The sequence below is a fragment of the Pollachius pollachius genome (assembly GCF_949987615.1).
Source record: "Pollachius pollachius genome assembly, chromosome: 17".
Classification (NCBI taxonomy): domain Eukaryota; kingdom Metazoa; phylum Chordata; class Actinopteri; order Gadiformes; family Gadidae; genus Pollachius; species Pollachius pollachius.
In genome coordinates, this window is record NC_136950.1 from 8,679,421 (window position 1) to 8,695,226 (window position 15,806).

A 15,806-nucleotide genomic window follows, 5' to 3' on the forward strand; every position below is an offset into this window, starting at 1 on the left:
GGTGGGCAGGCAGGCAACAGCAAGGCTGAGTGGACTGAACTACTTGCTGTGGTGGGGAGAAGGGGGGAGGGGTTTACAACATCGAGTCCTTACATGCAAGATGGCTGCTTTCATTCTGTGTTTTTGTTCTTCATGGTGAGACTGTAAAAGATCTAATGGAGGAGAAATAAAAAAGTGTCGTGGTGGTCATTTAGAAGTGCTGTTAAACGTGGCCTTACTCTTTACAAGAAAAGCCCAGACGCCTGCGGTGGTGTCTCTGGATCTTTGGAGCACAGAAGGCCAACAACCAGGTGTTCTGTCCTCCACTCTCGCACTGTGATCCTCCTAACGCTGCTGGGCTCCACTCCTCTAACGGCGTATTTAGTCAGTCCTACTTCAACCTCTTTCCATGTTTTAGTTCTCTAGTTTTTGGTTTGATTGCCATGCGATCATGGATGTTACAGGGGTCGACTCGCTGGTCAGCAACGCCACCTCTGGGTTCTATGGACAGATCTAAAATCGTATTTCCAGTTCAAATGCTTTACGGTGTGGTAAATATTGGTCCTCTGTGTAGTGAAACACATTCCCCGTATTAGACATCTGGATTTGATTGTGATTTTTCTTTTAAAAATAAACAGTATATTCAAAAACTTCTGGACAGGCTTAATTTAGGACGCACTACAGTCTACTTTGTTAATTAACATAGTCCATAATTAGGCAGACCACCATGTACTTAACGATCTTTGTTTTGGTATTGCAAACTTAAGATGGCACTAGTTTACGACTGAACATCTGCATCTATATAAGCACAGGGGGAAGTAGTCCTGTCAACACAAACCGCAACACGACAATAAAGTGACCCTGGTGACTGCCGGCTTGTCTCGAATCGATCTGTCGTTTGAGCAGGAATAAAATATTTGGACCCTTTTTGTTGGTAAGGATTATCGTGATGTTATTGAACAAAGACTTAATTTTCATAAAATGATTCATGGTATACAGATGCAGTCAGAGGTAACTTCATTTGAATGTCTGCTGGAGTCTCGGTTCCATGGTCAGAATGTGCGGGAAAATATTTACTGAAGACAAATAGTTGGGTTGTTCAGCTTCACAGTTATCTAAGCAGGTTATGTTTTATATTTAAAACAAATGGCTTTGCTATGGACTATACAGTTTTGTTCATTTGTAGTTCATCCATTGTTGAGTTGGAGGAATCATTTTTCCTTTCCCCTTCGAAGAACTCAAAACCAGAATAGTCGATCCACTGAAACAAAGAAAATGCAACATTCAATATAGAATTGCACATGGTTTCCTACATGCTGTCTTCATATGTGCCGCTCCTGGGCCACTGTACTTAATGTGACGGTGCCACTGCTGTGAAGGTATTGGGTAAAATGAATGTCCACTTACAATGTCTGTTGGTTCTTTAAGTGACGTGGAAGCTTTTGGCCCCATCTGGCCAACAAGCTGCTGGCATGAAACCAGACAATCAATTGTACACAAATACAAGTATTTTATTAAGAAATTATTGACTTTACTGTAAACTTTACTAAAAAAAAAACATTTACTAATACGTTAACTCAGTTCCTGCAGATCCATTGACATTGACAAACAACACTGTTTACAGATTCCCGCGTCCTAAAATTGGATCCAATAAGAATGTCTCCCCATGTATGTCTACACCACTACATTACACAGCATTAAAATATTAGACTAAGCTTCCCTTTTCACAGCCTTGTTAACTTTTAAGAAAAGATGCCATTCAAACCCTAATTTGTTATTATATAAATATAGATATATTTTATGTTTGCATATTAATGAAATATTATCTTAGAACATAGGGTTAAATATAAAATATATAATATAAGAATAACATCTTACCCCAATTCCTTTTGGTCGTGCCAAAATAAGACCCGCCAAACACAGCAATATCAAAGCTCTCATCTTTATTCTGTGGTCTTGGTTTAACGGTGAACCCTCTGGCTAATCGATCCAGACTTCAGCTTTATAGTGGGGCCATCTGGGACATCCAGGCGGAGTTATCATCACCTAAAGTGCACTTTGACCAGCTCTGGCAGAGGGTCTAGGAAACTTTATTTGTACAGCCCGTTATCCAGGAGCGGCGATGCAGCCTTACCCAAGTTTGGTTTTAGGATTAGGGTTATGGGCCATTAAGGGCTGATTATTGTCCCACGTTCACGCAATGCAAGGGGGTTACAGACCCCTTACGTCCTTGCGGACCCTCCTTGTGTCCCCCGTTAGGGGCGGACGAGCGCCTCCAAAAAATCATAACCTTCCGTCGAGGCGACGCAGCAGCAAGAGCTGTGATTGGTCCGCTTACTAAAACCCGAAGCAGAACCATAAACGTTCACGACTTTGTCGAAGCGTCTACATGGTCATTGCGTTGCGGGAACGTGGATCCATTATCCCCCCTTAAGAGCCCACGATCCCAGGACGGGCCCCAAGGACCCTGGGATCAGGGTTCCTTAAAAACAACCCCAGGAGAAGAAGCCAAAAATACACAACCATTGGAGAGTCTTTCAATTTAGCAGGTATTGTTTTACAATTATCTCCAAATAGTGCGTAATTAAATTGAGAAAGAAATGTCGAAAGAAATGTGAGAAAAGTTTTATGAGAAAAAAGTCTTGTGTTTCACTGAATTGGCCAAATTATGATTGAAATCTCTTTCGGAGAAGTTTTTAAAAAACAACGACAAAGGCTTTTCTCAAAACCCAAAGAGAAGCTCTCATTCATTTGAGAAATGGATTTCATGAGGCCAACATGTCCTGCCTGTGTAGTTTAATCCAGCTTTATAGTTTAGTGCAGGGGTTGGCAACCCTAGGCACGCGTGCCACTACTGGCACGGGGCAACATAATCATTGGCACACTTAAAAAATAATAAAATCATAATCATTACTACCGATTTTTTTTGCACTTTATTCTGTTTGGGGCATTTCCTCCCAGTGCAAATATGTTTAAATTAGTTACAGAAAGCAGTGTTCTGAAATTGGATCAATTAATAGTTTTTATGTTGTGAGTAATAGAGAAGAAATTATTTAAAATATTGTTGCAAGTGGCCTGTATGCATCGCCTTCACATGGTTTTGCAAAGCTGTACATGTCTTAAAGATATTGATCTGGATGGTTCCAACATTCTCATATTTTCTTGTTTTTTACATTATTCACAGTGCAAATATGTTTTTGAATGAGTTTCTGAAAATGTTTTTTTAAGAAGGGACAGATGTAATTATAATTTGTAAGCCCATGTTGCAAATATAACAACCAAAAAAACCTTTAAAATGTTGATGCATGATTCTGGAATATATGGAAATAATACAATTCCAGGTCTTCTGGAAATGTTTTTGGCCGCTCTGTCATATTTAGCTTAATTTTGATTATATTGTTGCTTAAGGCACACTCATTAACGAGAAAATGTCAAACTGGCACAGCATGTTGAAAAGGTTGCTGACCCCTGGTTTAGTGTTAGTTTGAGTCTTGGGAGATACTTGTGTCTCTAAGTACAAGGAAGTTTAAAGACTCTTTTTGTTCTAACGCCACCCACCCCCTGGCAAGAGGGGATGGGAGGTTCTGCTGACATGTTGGGGGACTTTCTGGGGCTGGCGGCTTGGTGGTGGCCATATGTACGTGGACGCAAACCAGAGCCTACAGAGTGTTCACCAACAGAACTTAACACTAACCTAACCTAGACATCAACTAGAATTTGGTGGGCGGTTATACACAATTAATGTACAACCTGAAATAACTGGCTAATAATATAATATTATAAGTAATAAGTAATATGCAAGGCGGGAGGAGGAGATAAGAGAGGATAGGAAATGAGTAGATATTTAGAGGAGTAGGATGATCATGATGAGGAGAGAGGAGAGGAGAAGGAGAGCAGGGATGATAGGAAAGGAGAAGAATGAGGAGACGGGAGAGGAGGGGAAAAGTATAGAAGAGTGGAGGATGTGAGATGAGCGGAGTTGTCATTAGGGCTCTAAAGAACAGGCCAGATGTACATGGATTAGAGGTCTGGTGCTCCGGGGGGAGAAGCTGGTTCTTTGGCTGGGACAGAGGACTCCCGTCTGGGAAATGAATGATATACACAGGAAATTTTGAAGAGTAAATTTTACTCAATTTGAGTAAAATTTGACTCCCAAAAAGACAGTATTTGGTCCCAGTCCAAAAAGAGTAAAATCTACTCTCGTCATAGAGTTACATTTTCAGAGTTATTTCTATTCTATCTAGAGTTCATATTTTACTCCACAAGATTAAAATATACTCAATTTAGCATAAAGTGAGAACAACTCCAACACCATTTCACTCAATACAGAGTTGTATTTTACCCTATACAGAGTAGTAACTGCCTCAAAATAGAGTTCCAATTCTACTATTAATTGAGTTGTATTTTACTCTGTACAGAGTAGTAACTGCCTCAAAGTAGAAGTCTAATTCTACTATGACTAGAGTTCTATTTCACTCAATAAAGAGTTGTATTTTACTCAATATTGTTTTTAATAATGATAACTCTGGATTAAAATGTTTGAAATAAAAAAGAAAATGAATATTCAACAATGCACTTTTATTTTACTTAAATGCATATCACATGCACTGAGCACCCATAATATATGAGGGGGGGGGAAAGTCTTTCAGGGTGACACATCCCTATAATTTTTTGATAAAAACAAATAGAATATTGTAAACAGGTATGCACACTATCACCACACCATCAGTAGCTGCAGATAAGGCTGTAAAATATTGCAATTGCCATCAGCCCAGCCAAAACATATATGCCCAATTGGTGGGCCATCACAATTTGGACACAATGTGCTCATTGAAATTGGGTCGATTAGATAAAACAGGAGAAAATATGAATAAATTAGAATTTGAGTTATGGGCAAAGAAATTCAGAATTCCATTGTTCATCTCCAGTGCAATAGTTAGAGCTTAGCGATTCTTTTATCACAGGAAACAGTATGGGACAATAAACAAACTTGAATTATCATTACTGTATGACATCTGCATATCGAATGCTTTGTAACAAAAAAGCTCTTTGACATCAACAACATGAGGTCCTTCTGCAGTACACACAACTTTAAATGCATAAAAATGCTCATCCATACACAGTGTTTGGAGTGCAAATGTACACAACAGTAACCTCTCATCTTTAAGAACAACACGGTGGATTTTGTGAAAAACTGGCATCTCATTAAGCACTTTAAGACAAACAACTAAACCTGGACGATACATATTTCCATGGTGTTTGGCCCATCTAACATCCAACACCTTAGTGTCAATTGATACCTGAAGAGCCTCTGCTATCTCACAGCCCCTGTCCATCACGTTTAAAGCTACCATTTTACTTGGACCAAGCACCAGTCTGTCGGGCTCAAATGTCTGCCAACTATATGCTACTTGACTTTGGTGTTTCCTTGCCAATGTTTTAGTTATATTTTTGAAGCTTTTTAGTTGTTTTTTAAAGAAATTGTGCTTTGCTTCATAGCGCATGCACCAGGTATGCAAAAGTGGTCAAATTTTACGAATACATGTAGGATAATGCACCATAAAATGATGCTTTGGCAGGAGCCTCTTACAGGGAAACAAATGCTTGAATAACCCATGGTGCTCTGAAATCAAATGTTTCAAATAAATGGTAATGCCAGTTGATAACATGGGAGAAAATACAATATCTGCTATTTGAAGCAACAACAGAAGCAAATACCAGTGTGGATCATCTCGACAAACCAAGTCTCCAAATATAAGTGGGAGATTGCGAAGTAAACACCAAGATTGGATCGCATTTAAACCCAAGTCATTTGAGCCCTCTACCAACTTCAATGAAGGTGGCTTGTTGTTTTGATCCATGTAGCCATAGTTAAAGTTCTTAATTCTCCTGTCTATTTCCTTTGATGTTGTGTAGTTTTTGATCAAGTATAGTATAAGTAGCTTCATTTCATATTGTGCCACGCCCTCCAAGATATCGTGCATAATATCGACAGAGAAGTTTTCACATGTATTGAAGTACTGCAAGGAATTTAGAACACAAGAACGTTTAACACCCATCACATAGGGAAGACTAAGAGTTTCCTCCATCATTTGGCAGTGTTCTGCGTGAAGTGCTTGAGTTCTCATCACTATCTTGGGTGAATCTTCTGTGTATTCTGTCTGAAAGTCCTCTTTCTCAGCTAGACAAAAGCGACAACAATATCTGGCACTAAATGACTCTACGAAACCAAACAAACTATGAAGACCCAGGTTGTCACCAGTAACTTGGACAATAGTTCCATACACATTTTCTTCATACAGTGGGACCCGAATTCCCTTAGTCTCCAGCTCTTTAATGTCTTGCACAATTGGATCAAGTATTTTAGAAAAGCCATATGTTTTAATGTCTTGGGCATGGAATAAAGCGACCAAATGAATATTAAGCAGCATTGAGTTGTGCTTTGGAGAAAGATTGCGCAAGGTGAAATAGATTGCTCCTATTTTATGTATTCCCTTTTTACTCCCCAACGGATTTGCGCATTCAAAATCATCATAGAAAAGTTGCAACTGAATTGCATGCTTCTGTTTTGAAAATAAAGGATGACTCTTGAAAAGATCTCCATCACAAAAGTCATTAAGAAGATCTTTTCTTGAACTGGAATGACTCTGCATCATCTCTTTTATCTTAGGGTGTTTGTAAATGAAGTCTAACGTTTTCAAAACTGGGATATAAACCAATTTATCAGTGACAGCAACTGGATCATAAGTTCCAGTAGTCCGATTGCGCCGTGTATCAAATCTTGTACCAAGAACACATTCAACGGGTTCCACCCTTCCCCACTTCTCTGTGAAATACTGCCTTCTCTTAGTTTCAGAATTTAAGACACCAAAAGGATTTTCAATTTTTTCAAAGCACTGATCAATTTTACACTCAACCTCACTTTTGATAGGTTCCTGTAAAGATAGACACTGCTTCACAGATTCTTTTGCTTGATTATGGATATCATCAACAATCTCTTCCATTGAAGTAACCAAAGAGTTAATGATAGTTTCGCCTACACCTGCCACTTTAAGTTCAGCCACTGTCGCAGCACAGCTGTCCACAAGACTCTTATTAAGAAGGACTGGGTCAGAGGGGGCACTGTTTAATGGAAAGTCATCAACAAAACTTACAGCTAAATCTTCAGTTGAGGGGCCTTCACCAGGATGACAAGGTCCATGTGCTTTAAGATGCTTTCGAAACCCTGAAAAAGTACCAAAGAAACGAGAACAAGCAGGCTGACCACATTTCAGACGAAGTGTCTTTCCTGAACAAAGTCCGTGGATCACCTTCAAGTGCTTAATTAGTTAACTGTCATTTGCTTGAGGGCCTTTGCAAATAAAACAAAACATCTCAAGGTGTCAAAATCAGTGCAGCATCCGAGCTCTCATCTCTTTGACCCTGGGATTCACCTTGGTGGTAGCAGTATCAATCTGATAAACTGCGGTTTGCAAGAAGTGGTAGACATTGGCCAGATCCCTGTTGTACGAGGTAGCGAAGACAAAATGAGCTTTAAAAAGCTCGTCAAAAGAGGCAAGAGAATCTGGTGACCGACACGGGATTGCATGTTTGTCGATAACAATGAAATATTTGTGTGTGGCGCTCCTCTTGGTTCCCACAGCCAGTAGATAGGGTTGACGGCTCTCTGTGAAGCTGTCCAGATGCCCTTCAATACTGGTCCCAGTCTGTGAAAAGAAAACTTAATCAGTCTTGCTATTAAAATGTATCTGTTGCAGTTTAGGGCCCAATCATCACCACCAGAATCACTTATTGCCACAAAATGCAAGATTTCAGCCTTATATTTTTTATTTTGCTAAATGTAAAATAAATAGATTTATTCATATCAGCGTATCTGGGGCTGATGGTGATCGATCTGTGGGGAGCCAAATCAGAGAAATATCACACGGCACTCGCTGATTACAGATGAGCATGGTCATCACATGATTTCACAAGAGTATAGTTTTAAGATTTAATATTACGGACAGAACAGTGAGCCCTTTTAAACTTTAATTAAACTGTAACATTACCTTGATGAATTTCACAAGGTGGTCAATGGCTTGTCTGGCAGAGAGCTTTCCTGGTCTCTTGTTGCGGCCATGAGGTGATGGTGGCATGAGGTGGATAAGGAGCAAGATGGAGGACATCTCACTGTCCCATCCTGAAAATACAAGAAAATTCAGAAAGACATTCTTACTAAAATGTTTATATTTTTGTTCCAAACCATTTCCTTCTTCCATTATTATTATTTCTTTAATTTGAGTGTACCATCTTCCAGTTCTTCTGTTGTGGATTCAGCGTTATGAAGGAGATCTTCAAGGTCGCTTGTCTGGGTGAGGCCACGGGTTTGTTCAAGGACTTTCTGCCTGTAGTGAGTAGGCCACTTCTCCAGGAACTTTGCAGAGATGTCATCACCAAACATCAGACTGAAATCCTGCACTATCTGCAGACAAGATGGAATACAGAAAACAACATGGCATATATTGTTAATAGGTGCACCAGGGCTGACCAGGAATGTGATCTGTTTAAGTCATTTTTCATTTCAGCTTGATTTTAATGCAAGGCATTCGAAGAGCAACACACCATTCCCGTGATGTCAAGAAATCTTGGAAAGGTGGTGAATATTTCAGAGGACTTCACTGGGTCATGAACCATTTCTTGGCGATGGATGAAGGTCTGTTTCATCTTCTCCTTGATGATTGCTCCATCAGTTGTATGCTTCATGAGTGCGATGGCCTCGCAACACTGGGTTTCTGTGGTTAGCCGATTTTCCTTACTGAAGGGGGTTCTGTCACCAGAATCTGGACCACCTGTAACAGTGATCAGTGAACAGTGACCTGTAACAGTGAAACCACATACTGATGCAATACTTGCTTTTCTTCTCAAAATAGTTAAGCCACTTTCACCCCTTACACAAACGGCCAATCGTCTTTTTGCTAAACCCCCTGCGATGCACATCACTGTAACAAAACAGCACTATGCACATTAAAGATGAATTGAACATGTGAACTCATAAAAAAAAAAAATCTAACACACTAAAAATCATGTACCTCTCAGTGGCTGAGGGTTTCTTTCCTTTAGTCCCTCTGAGGCTTCTTTTTGAAGCGTTTTCACTCTCCATGCAAGAAATCCACCCCCATCTACTGGATTGTAATAATGCTCCTAAAAACCAAGAAAGTGTTTATTTTTCCTCCTTAAAAAACTAACACATGTTCTTGTCTGGAGAATTGATGAAATCAAGGTCAACCAGTCTGACATCTGCTGTGTTCAACTTGTTGAGGTTAGGAGACAAGGTCAGCATTTAGAAATGTTAATTATTTGTTGCAATCTCACTCGGTTTTTTGATCAATACTAGAAGGAATGAGTGAAGAGATTAGACTTGTTTTATTTACTTACATAGCCCAAAGTGCCCTGGGGATTGGCCAGGTATGGAAACAAGGCAGTGATGCCCTTTGCGTAGTCCTCTTTAACACGCCTTGAAGGGCTCGTCCTAAAGTATGCACACACACACGTATGAGATCCAAACAAAAGTACTCCTATGCCGATGCCTACTGCACTTGGTCTGAACCAAATAAAACCATAAATGTTAGGGTTGGATGTTAATTACTTGACAACATACCCATGTTCACTCGCCATGTGTGCAACCAATATCTTCACCATGTCACCCCTTCTGGAATCTGTTAGGCTTTTTTGCCGAGCGTACTCTGTAAGGATCCTCTCTCCTCCAGGTTTCTCCCTCAGAATCTTTTCAATCATCTAAGTGTGAGGGGAAAATAAAGAGGGGGGATTTGGTGGCCAATTACATTTACAGTGACAAAAATGTAAACCATGCCCCAATTTACTTGGCCATTTTCCCCCCTAACCCCTTTTATCAGAATCACCATGTTGATCTCTCCATCTGCAAAGCTTACCCGAGCAAGACGAGTCAGGTCATCTCTGTTTCTTTGGCCAGGACTAGGCTGCAAAATGATGGCGTCATCAGAGTCCCCTTCATTTTCTGCACTAGAGCTGAGAAAGGAGCTGTTGCTGCTGGCAACGGAGTGGCTTGTAGAGGGGCTCACTGATTCTAGCATGTTAACATAACAGGTTTGATTATAATAACATGTCTAGGGTTGGGCACCGAGAACCGGTTTCAAAAGGAACCGGTTCCTAACGTCCGGTTCTGGAACTGTTAAGACGATGTTTGAATTTCGATTCTTTTTATCGGTTCCTAAATGCGCGCGCATGTTTCCGGGGCGGGGTTTGTATTACTCCGCCGCGTGCTCCGCTAAACATCAGTTGTCTGAAGTTCGAAGATGGACCGCAAACGCCGCTCAAAAGTCTGGCTTCATTTTAATTTAAAAAAGGACGGCTTCGCACAGTGCAACACCTGCAATAAACTTATTACTGCCAAAGGAGGGTGCACAACAAACATGATAAAACACCTTCGCCTGCTGCATGGTATAACAATTAACGAGTGTAGTGTGTTTGACGCGTTGCGTCGGTCTCGTGCTCCCGTCGCTTCCTCCACTTTGGACAGTCAACCATCAGCTAGTAACTCCTCATTGGAAACGGAATCAGGTTGGTACATAAAAATTATGATTGTCTTATTCTTAACAGACTAGCTTAAGTTATAGACTACCAGTTGCTAAAACTGTGTCAAATCTGTTCATAGTTGTTGAACGCTCGCAGAGTGATGCTAACGTTAACGTTAGCCAGTCTGAGCCTGCTGCTGCTGCGGCTGCTGCTGCTACGTTAACCGGCCCGAGACCCCAGCCAGCAAAGATACAACAAACTCCTTTCAGCATGGCAGCAAGGGGAAAGCTGTCAGCGGAGCAAATTGCTGAGTGCCACAGAAAAGTAACGGCGTATGTGGTAAAAAGGCTGCATCCCTTTAGCGACGTCGAGTCGCCCACATTTAGGTAAATAAATAAGAATAACGTTAAACTAACTTAGCTTGTAGCTACTTTATCTACCCCTGACCTAAGTTACAGTAACAGTTGAGGTTTAACTTTATTGACAGATGTCTTTGGCACAGTGCTCGTTTGATTTAAAAACATCACAACATATGGACATGTGCTGAAGTGTTTGTGTGTATTTATTGCAAATTGCTTTTATGCTCTGTTTAAAAGTTAAATGCTTTTAAGATATCTTATGTTTGTTTTTGTGTTTGCAGGGATATGATCCATTCAATAAACCCGAAGTACACCCCCCCTACAAGGGAGTGTTTAACTAATAGATTGATCCCGGCATGGTACCAGATAGAAAAATCTAATCTGATCTCAGAGCTGAGTGAGGTCAGTCACATAGATCTCACTTGTGATGGCTGGACTAGCCTAACCCAAGACCACTACCTAACTGTCACAGTGCACTATTTAGTGGAAAGCAACATGAGGCAGAAAGTTCTCGCAACAAAAGCTGTGTACAGAGCCCAGACAGGAATTGTCGTGGCAGAGGAAATCGGCGACATCCTGAAAGAATTTGGCGTGTTTGATAAAGTAGTAGCCGTTACTGTGGATAATGCGGCCAATATGGACGTAGCCATCAAACGGCTGCAGTTTGTGAAACTCGGCTGCTTCGCTCATTCACTAAACCTAGCAGCACAAAGTCTGTACTCCAGCAGCTCAGTGGCTCAGTGGACTGCAAAGATTCGTGCCATCATCGTCTGGATGAAGAGGTCGTCCATGGCAAAGGTGGTTCTACGGGAAAAGCAGGATGTCCTAAGTAAGAATCAATGTCTTGAGTTTAATTGGATACCACAAGGATCAAATTAAAGTACTTTTAGTAGTGCACTGCACACAATGTACATTTAGCTGGTATTAACATTGGTAAAACAATGCAACATTACATAAATCTGTCTGATTACACAATATCAAAGTTGCATGTCATATTTGTGATTTTCTTGTTCATGTCAGACCTCCCTCAACATTCACTGATTCTCGATGTGAGAACAAGGTGGAATTCTCTCTACCTAATGATGGAGAGATTCCTTGAACAATACCCTGCAATACAAGCAGCCAGCTTGGACCAACGCCTGAGAAAGAATATGGAGAGGGACAGGTAGAGATAGGAAGATGTTATATAGGATATAAGAATGAAATTAGGCGTAAGAACGTGCATAAGGTACTAAGGAAGAAGTTAGCACACTGGTTTGCTGTATTATGCAGTGGAATTAATTTAAACTCACTTGTCAAATAGCACTGCTTTTGTTTAAAGAGACAAAAAAAAAATCTATATTTTGAACTGTACACAGGCTTGATCGGCTGACAGATGGTGATTTCACCAAGGCAGAAGACTTCATCAGGCTGATGCAGGTTCTGTACACCTGCACGCTCTGTGTTTCCACTGAAAAAAGCCCAACAGCCGGACAGATCCTGCCGATCATCCAAAAGCTGGAGAAACACTTCGCTGCTGTAAATGGAGACACAGCATTTGTAGCTGACTTGAAGAAAAGGGTCTGGGGAAACATGTCTACCCGGTACAAGGTAATGACTGAGGATATCAAACGAATGAAGATTAAAATGCATTAAATACTTCTGTTCCTGTGGCTTGATGCAATAGTAGTTTTGTTTTTATTGTTTTGAAGAATGAGGGCATCAGGTTCTTCTTGGAAGAAGCCACTGCCTTAGATCCCCGCTTCAAGAATAAGATGGACAACAACACCGCAGTCTGGGAACGGATCAAGGGGAAGTTGCTGGCAAACTCTGAAGAGGTGAAATGTCATTCATACACAAATATATATACTGTCTCCCTCACTCCTTAACATTTTATATTTAATTTGCATTTTACATCCATGCAGTAATCATTAACACTGTACTGTTTATAATGTTTTAATCACCTTACCACAACATATCTACTGTTAATCAGTTAAGTGCATGCCTTTATTAGCACATTCTATTATAGACTGTGACAACTCTCTGTACTGGTGGCTGAGACAGTTCACTGCTGTTTCATTTTATTCTTATATTCTATCCATCTTTTCTATCTACCTGTCCCTCTCCATATTATGTTCTCTGTAGTCGGTGGCAGTCAATCATGACCATTCAGAAGAGGTTGGTGATGCAGGGCGAGGGAAACCAGGAAGGTGTGAAGACTGAGAGCGAGGAGGAAGAGGAGAATGTAAGTAGATTACTGAAATTATATTTGGTATGTTCTTCTCAGTCATGAAATATGTTTTTAATGTTTTTTTTAACTGTTCTGTCCTGTGTTTGTTTAGCAGCCTCCTCCTTCCAAACAATCGAAAAAGTCTCCACTGGAGGAGCTTTTTGCTGAGGAGGATGCCATGAAGAGGACCTCACAAGAGGGGTTGATGTCCATGGAAAGTCGTGCTGAAAGGGAGATCCAGACGTACCTGGAAACGCCACCAATCATCACATCGTCTGACCCTGCAGCCTGGTTCTGGACCCAGACACAAACTTATCCTTTACTGTCATGTCTGGCCTTCTCATATTTATGTGTCCAGGCCTCCTCAACACCTAGTGAACGGGTGTTTTCTACTGCAGGAAACACAATCTGTGCGGAACGGTCGCGCTTACTGCCTGAGAAGGCAGACATGATAATCTTCCTAAACAAGAACTGTTGTTAATGATTTGTCACAACTGCGCCAGGGTTTGAGTTTGTTTTATTTTGTTACATATACATCCACCTGGGCTGCATCTCTTTGCTTTTTAGACTGCTGCCAACTTGTGTCACTTCAGCAGAATTCAGTTATAGTTACAGTTAGGGACCCTCGGCAATGTGAATAAATATAATGGCCTGTGTAAAGGCTTTTTCAAATGAAAAAATTCTTGTCTTTTTTTTCTCCTGCACCTCAAAGAATCGGAATCGAGAATCGTTTAGAACAGGAATCGATATTGAGAATCGGAATCGGAATCAGAATCGTTAAAATCCAAACGATGCCCAACCCTAAACATGTCATTATTAAGAGGGGATCATCTGTGATAAGAGTAATGTAAAAGATCACATTAGATTAGGATGGATCCACACACCAAGCTAGTTATTCCTCAGATGCTTTTTTAAGTGTCTGAAGAGGCATGTTTATTCAAAATGTCATGCAACGTGGATAAGTCTCTCTTTACTATGTTGCATTACAAGGTTAGGACTAAATGGATTATAAGACTCCAAGTTAACAAGTGACTCACCCTCAAAATCTGAGCCCTTGGGCAAACAGACTTCAAGCACACCCAGGTCTGGTTTCATTACATGAAACGCAAACGCGTCCTCGTCAACTTCAGTGTTCAAATCATCATGGACTTTTAAGTCCAAGGTAGGAATTTCAAATTTCTTGGAAACTGTGAAATCAAAAAAATATTGCACAAGATTCATACTGTTGTGCAATTCATCTTATTTTTATTATAGGTCACATCTGTGTCACTTCACATCTGAACCACTTAAAACAACGATTTTATAAGTTTACGAGTGCAATGCTATGAGCTTGCAAATCTGCATTTTATTTCTTATTTTAATCATGAAGATTTTTGCAAATCTAGAATATACTTTTACAGCGAACATTACCTCAAATCATTCATTTTCTCAGTGTCTCTAAGGGTCCTTGACGACCACAATAATAATAAATATAAGACATCACCACTAATTTACACATGACACCCAGTAGGCTGTGCAGTTTGTTTCACTCACCACACTCCAAAAATGATTTGAAGGTCAGTTGCCCTTCATAACAAATGTATTTCTGGCGCTCTCGGTACTTCACTCTTACAGCATGCATCCTTTGCGGGGGAAAAAAGAAAGATACTAAGATGATATAGAGCACAACAATTGATGCACTGAATGCTACAATTAGCTTGAGTATTACAAAAGCCCTACCTACAGGTAGACTCGATAGGTCGGTGTAAATGCCTCAATTCAGAGTAAAATACACGTGTTTGCTAGCGGTCCACACACAAAAAAAACACTTACTAACCGAAGAACAAACGAGTTGAAAAGTGAAAGTTGAAAAGTAAAAGTCAACTCAACACGTGCTTGCTAATTGAACAGCAGAGAAAACAGTCCACACATACTAGACTGATCCATAGAAAATGTAATTAAAACACACTTGCTAACCGAGGGCACAAACCAAATTCATAGTAAACCTTCGATAAAATGGTCAGTAAATATTAAGCTCAGTGAAAGCATAAATGTGGTAACTGAAGCTAACAAGAGTGAGGCTTGGTTTAAATTCACATCTAACATTATAGTTTTATGCTGAAGCTAACGTTAGCATCGACATTGGCAGTTACGCAGTGTGAGACCCACAAACTCGCCAGCTGCAATGTTACTCACATGCATTACATTTCAAGTAGGCCAAAACAAATTTTGCTGACATTTTATCTTAAATAAAATCGAATTTAATAGTTCGCTGACTTACCTGTCTCAACGCCGTCCACAACTGCCGCTCACCTCAACTGCGATAGAAAATGGCGGCAGAAACGAAACCTAAGAAAGTTTAGTGGGCGTGTTCTTGATATTACTCCAATAAGATTTACTCTATTTTTTTCCTCCGACTTTAGTGGCCACTGGAAATGATTACAATCCAAAATGAGTAAAAATTACTCTTTTAGAGGAAAATAATGGTAACTCTGAAAAAAATACTCTCTAATTTTTCCTGTGTACTCATGAGAGGTGCTGGGATGGAGATGGGGCAGAGCATGTGGGTCCCAGCCGGACAGAAAACAAGGTGATTGTGTTGGTGTAGGGAGGGCTGGATGTACCAAATCGGATCTGGTCACACAAACACATACATTTTCTCTCACACAGGAACACACGCACACACGCACACGCACGCGCACGCGCGCACACACACACACACACACACACACACACACACACACACA

At 40.4% G+C, this 15,806-nt stretch overlaps 1 protein-coding gene across 2 annotated transcripts; it reads right to left on the reverse strand.

The window, feature by feature from the left end:
* Positions 1-4,614: 4,614 nt before the first annotated feature.
* Positions 4,615-15,382, reverse strand: LOC307088724 (uncharacterized protein). Of its 2 annotated transcripts, none has more exons than XR_013812579.1 (10): positions 15,341-15,382; positions 14,614-14,702; positions 9,909-14,267; positions 9,617-9,753; positions 9,394-9,487; positions 9,048-9,159; positions 8,581-8,834; positions 8,266-8,440; positions 8,028-8,158; positions 4,615-7,685 (listed from the first exon to the last, which is right to left on the reverse strand). XR_013812579.1 is itself a non-coding variant. In XM_079754696.1 (10 exons), exons 3-10 carry the CDS (start codon positions 10,068-10,070, stop codon positions 7,368-7,370), a joined length of 1,356 nt encoding a protein of 451 aa, XP_079610822.1. In that variant the 5' UTR covers positions 10,071-14,267; positions 14,614-14,702; positions 15,341-15,382; the 3' UTR covers positions 4,615-7,367. The 2 variants fall into 2 exon arrangements, 1 of the variants encoding a protein (XP_079610822.1); XM_079754696.1 differs by having other exon boundaries at positions 8,581-8,807.
* Positions 15,383-15,806: the final 424 nt, after the last annotated feature.

What these genes read in the sequence shown, in the direction of transcription:
- LOC307088724 (XM_079754696.1), bottom strand. Translation starts at nt 10,070, where the DNA reads ATGCTAGAATCAGTGAGCCCCTCTACAAGCCACTCCGTTGCCAGCAGC. An exon ending in CACATGGCGAGTGAACATGG is followed by an intron (nt 9,488 to 9,616) that starts GTATGTTGTCAA and finishes TGCATACTTTAG; the next exon opens with GACGAGCCCTTCAAGGCGTG. An exon ending in CCCAGGGCACTTTGGGCTAT is followed by an intron (nt 9,160 to 9,393) that starts GTAAGTAAATAA and finishes CTTGGTTTTTAG; the next exon opens with GAGCATTATTACAATCCAGT.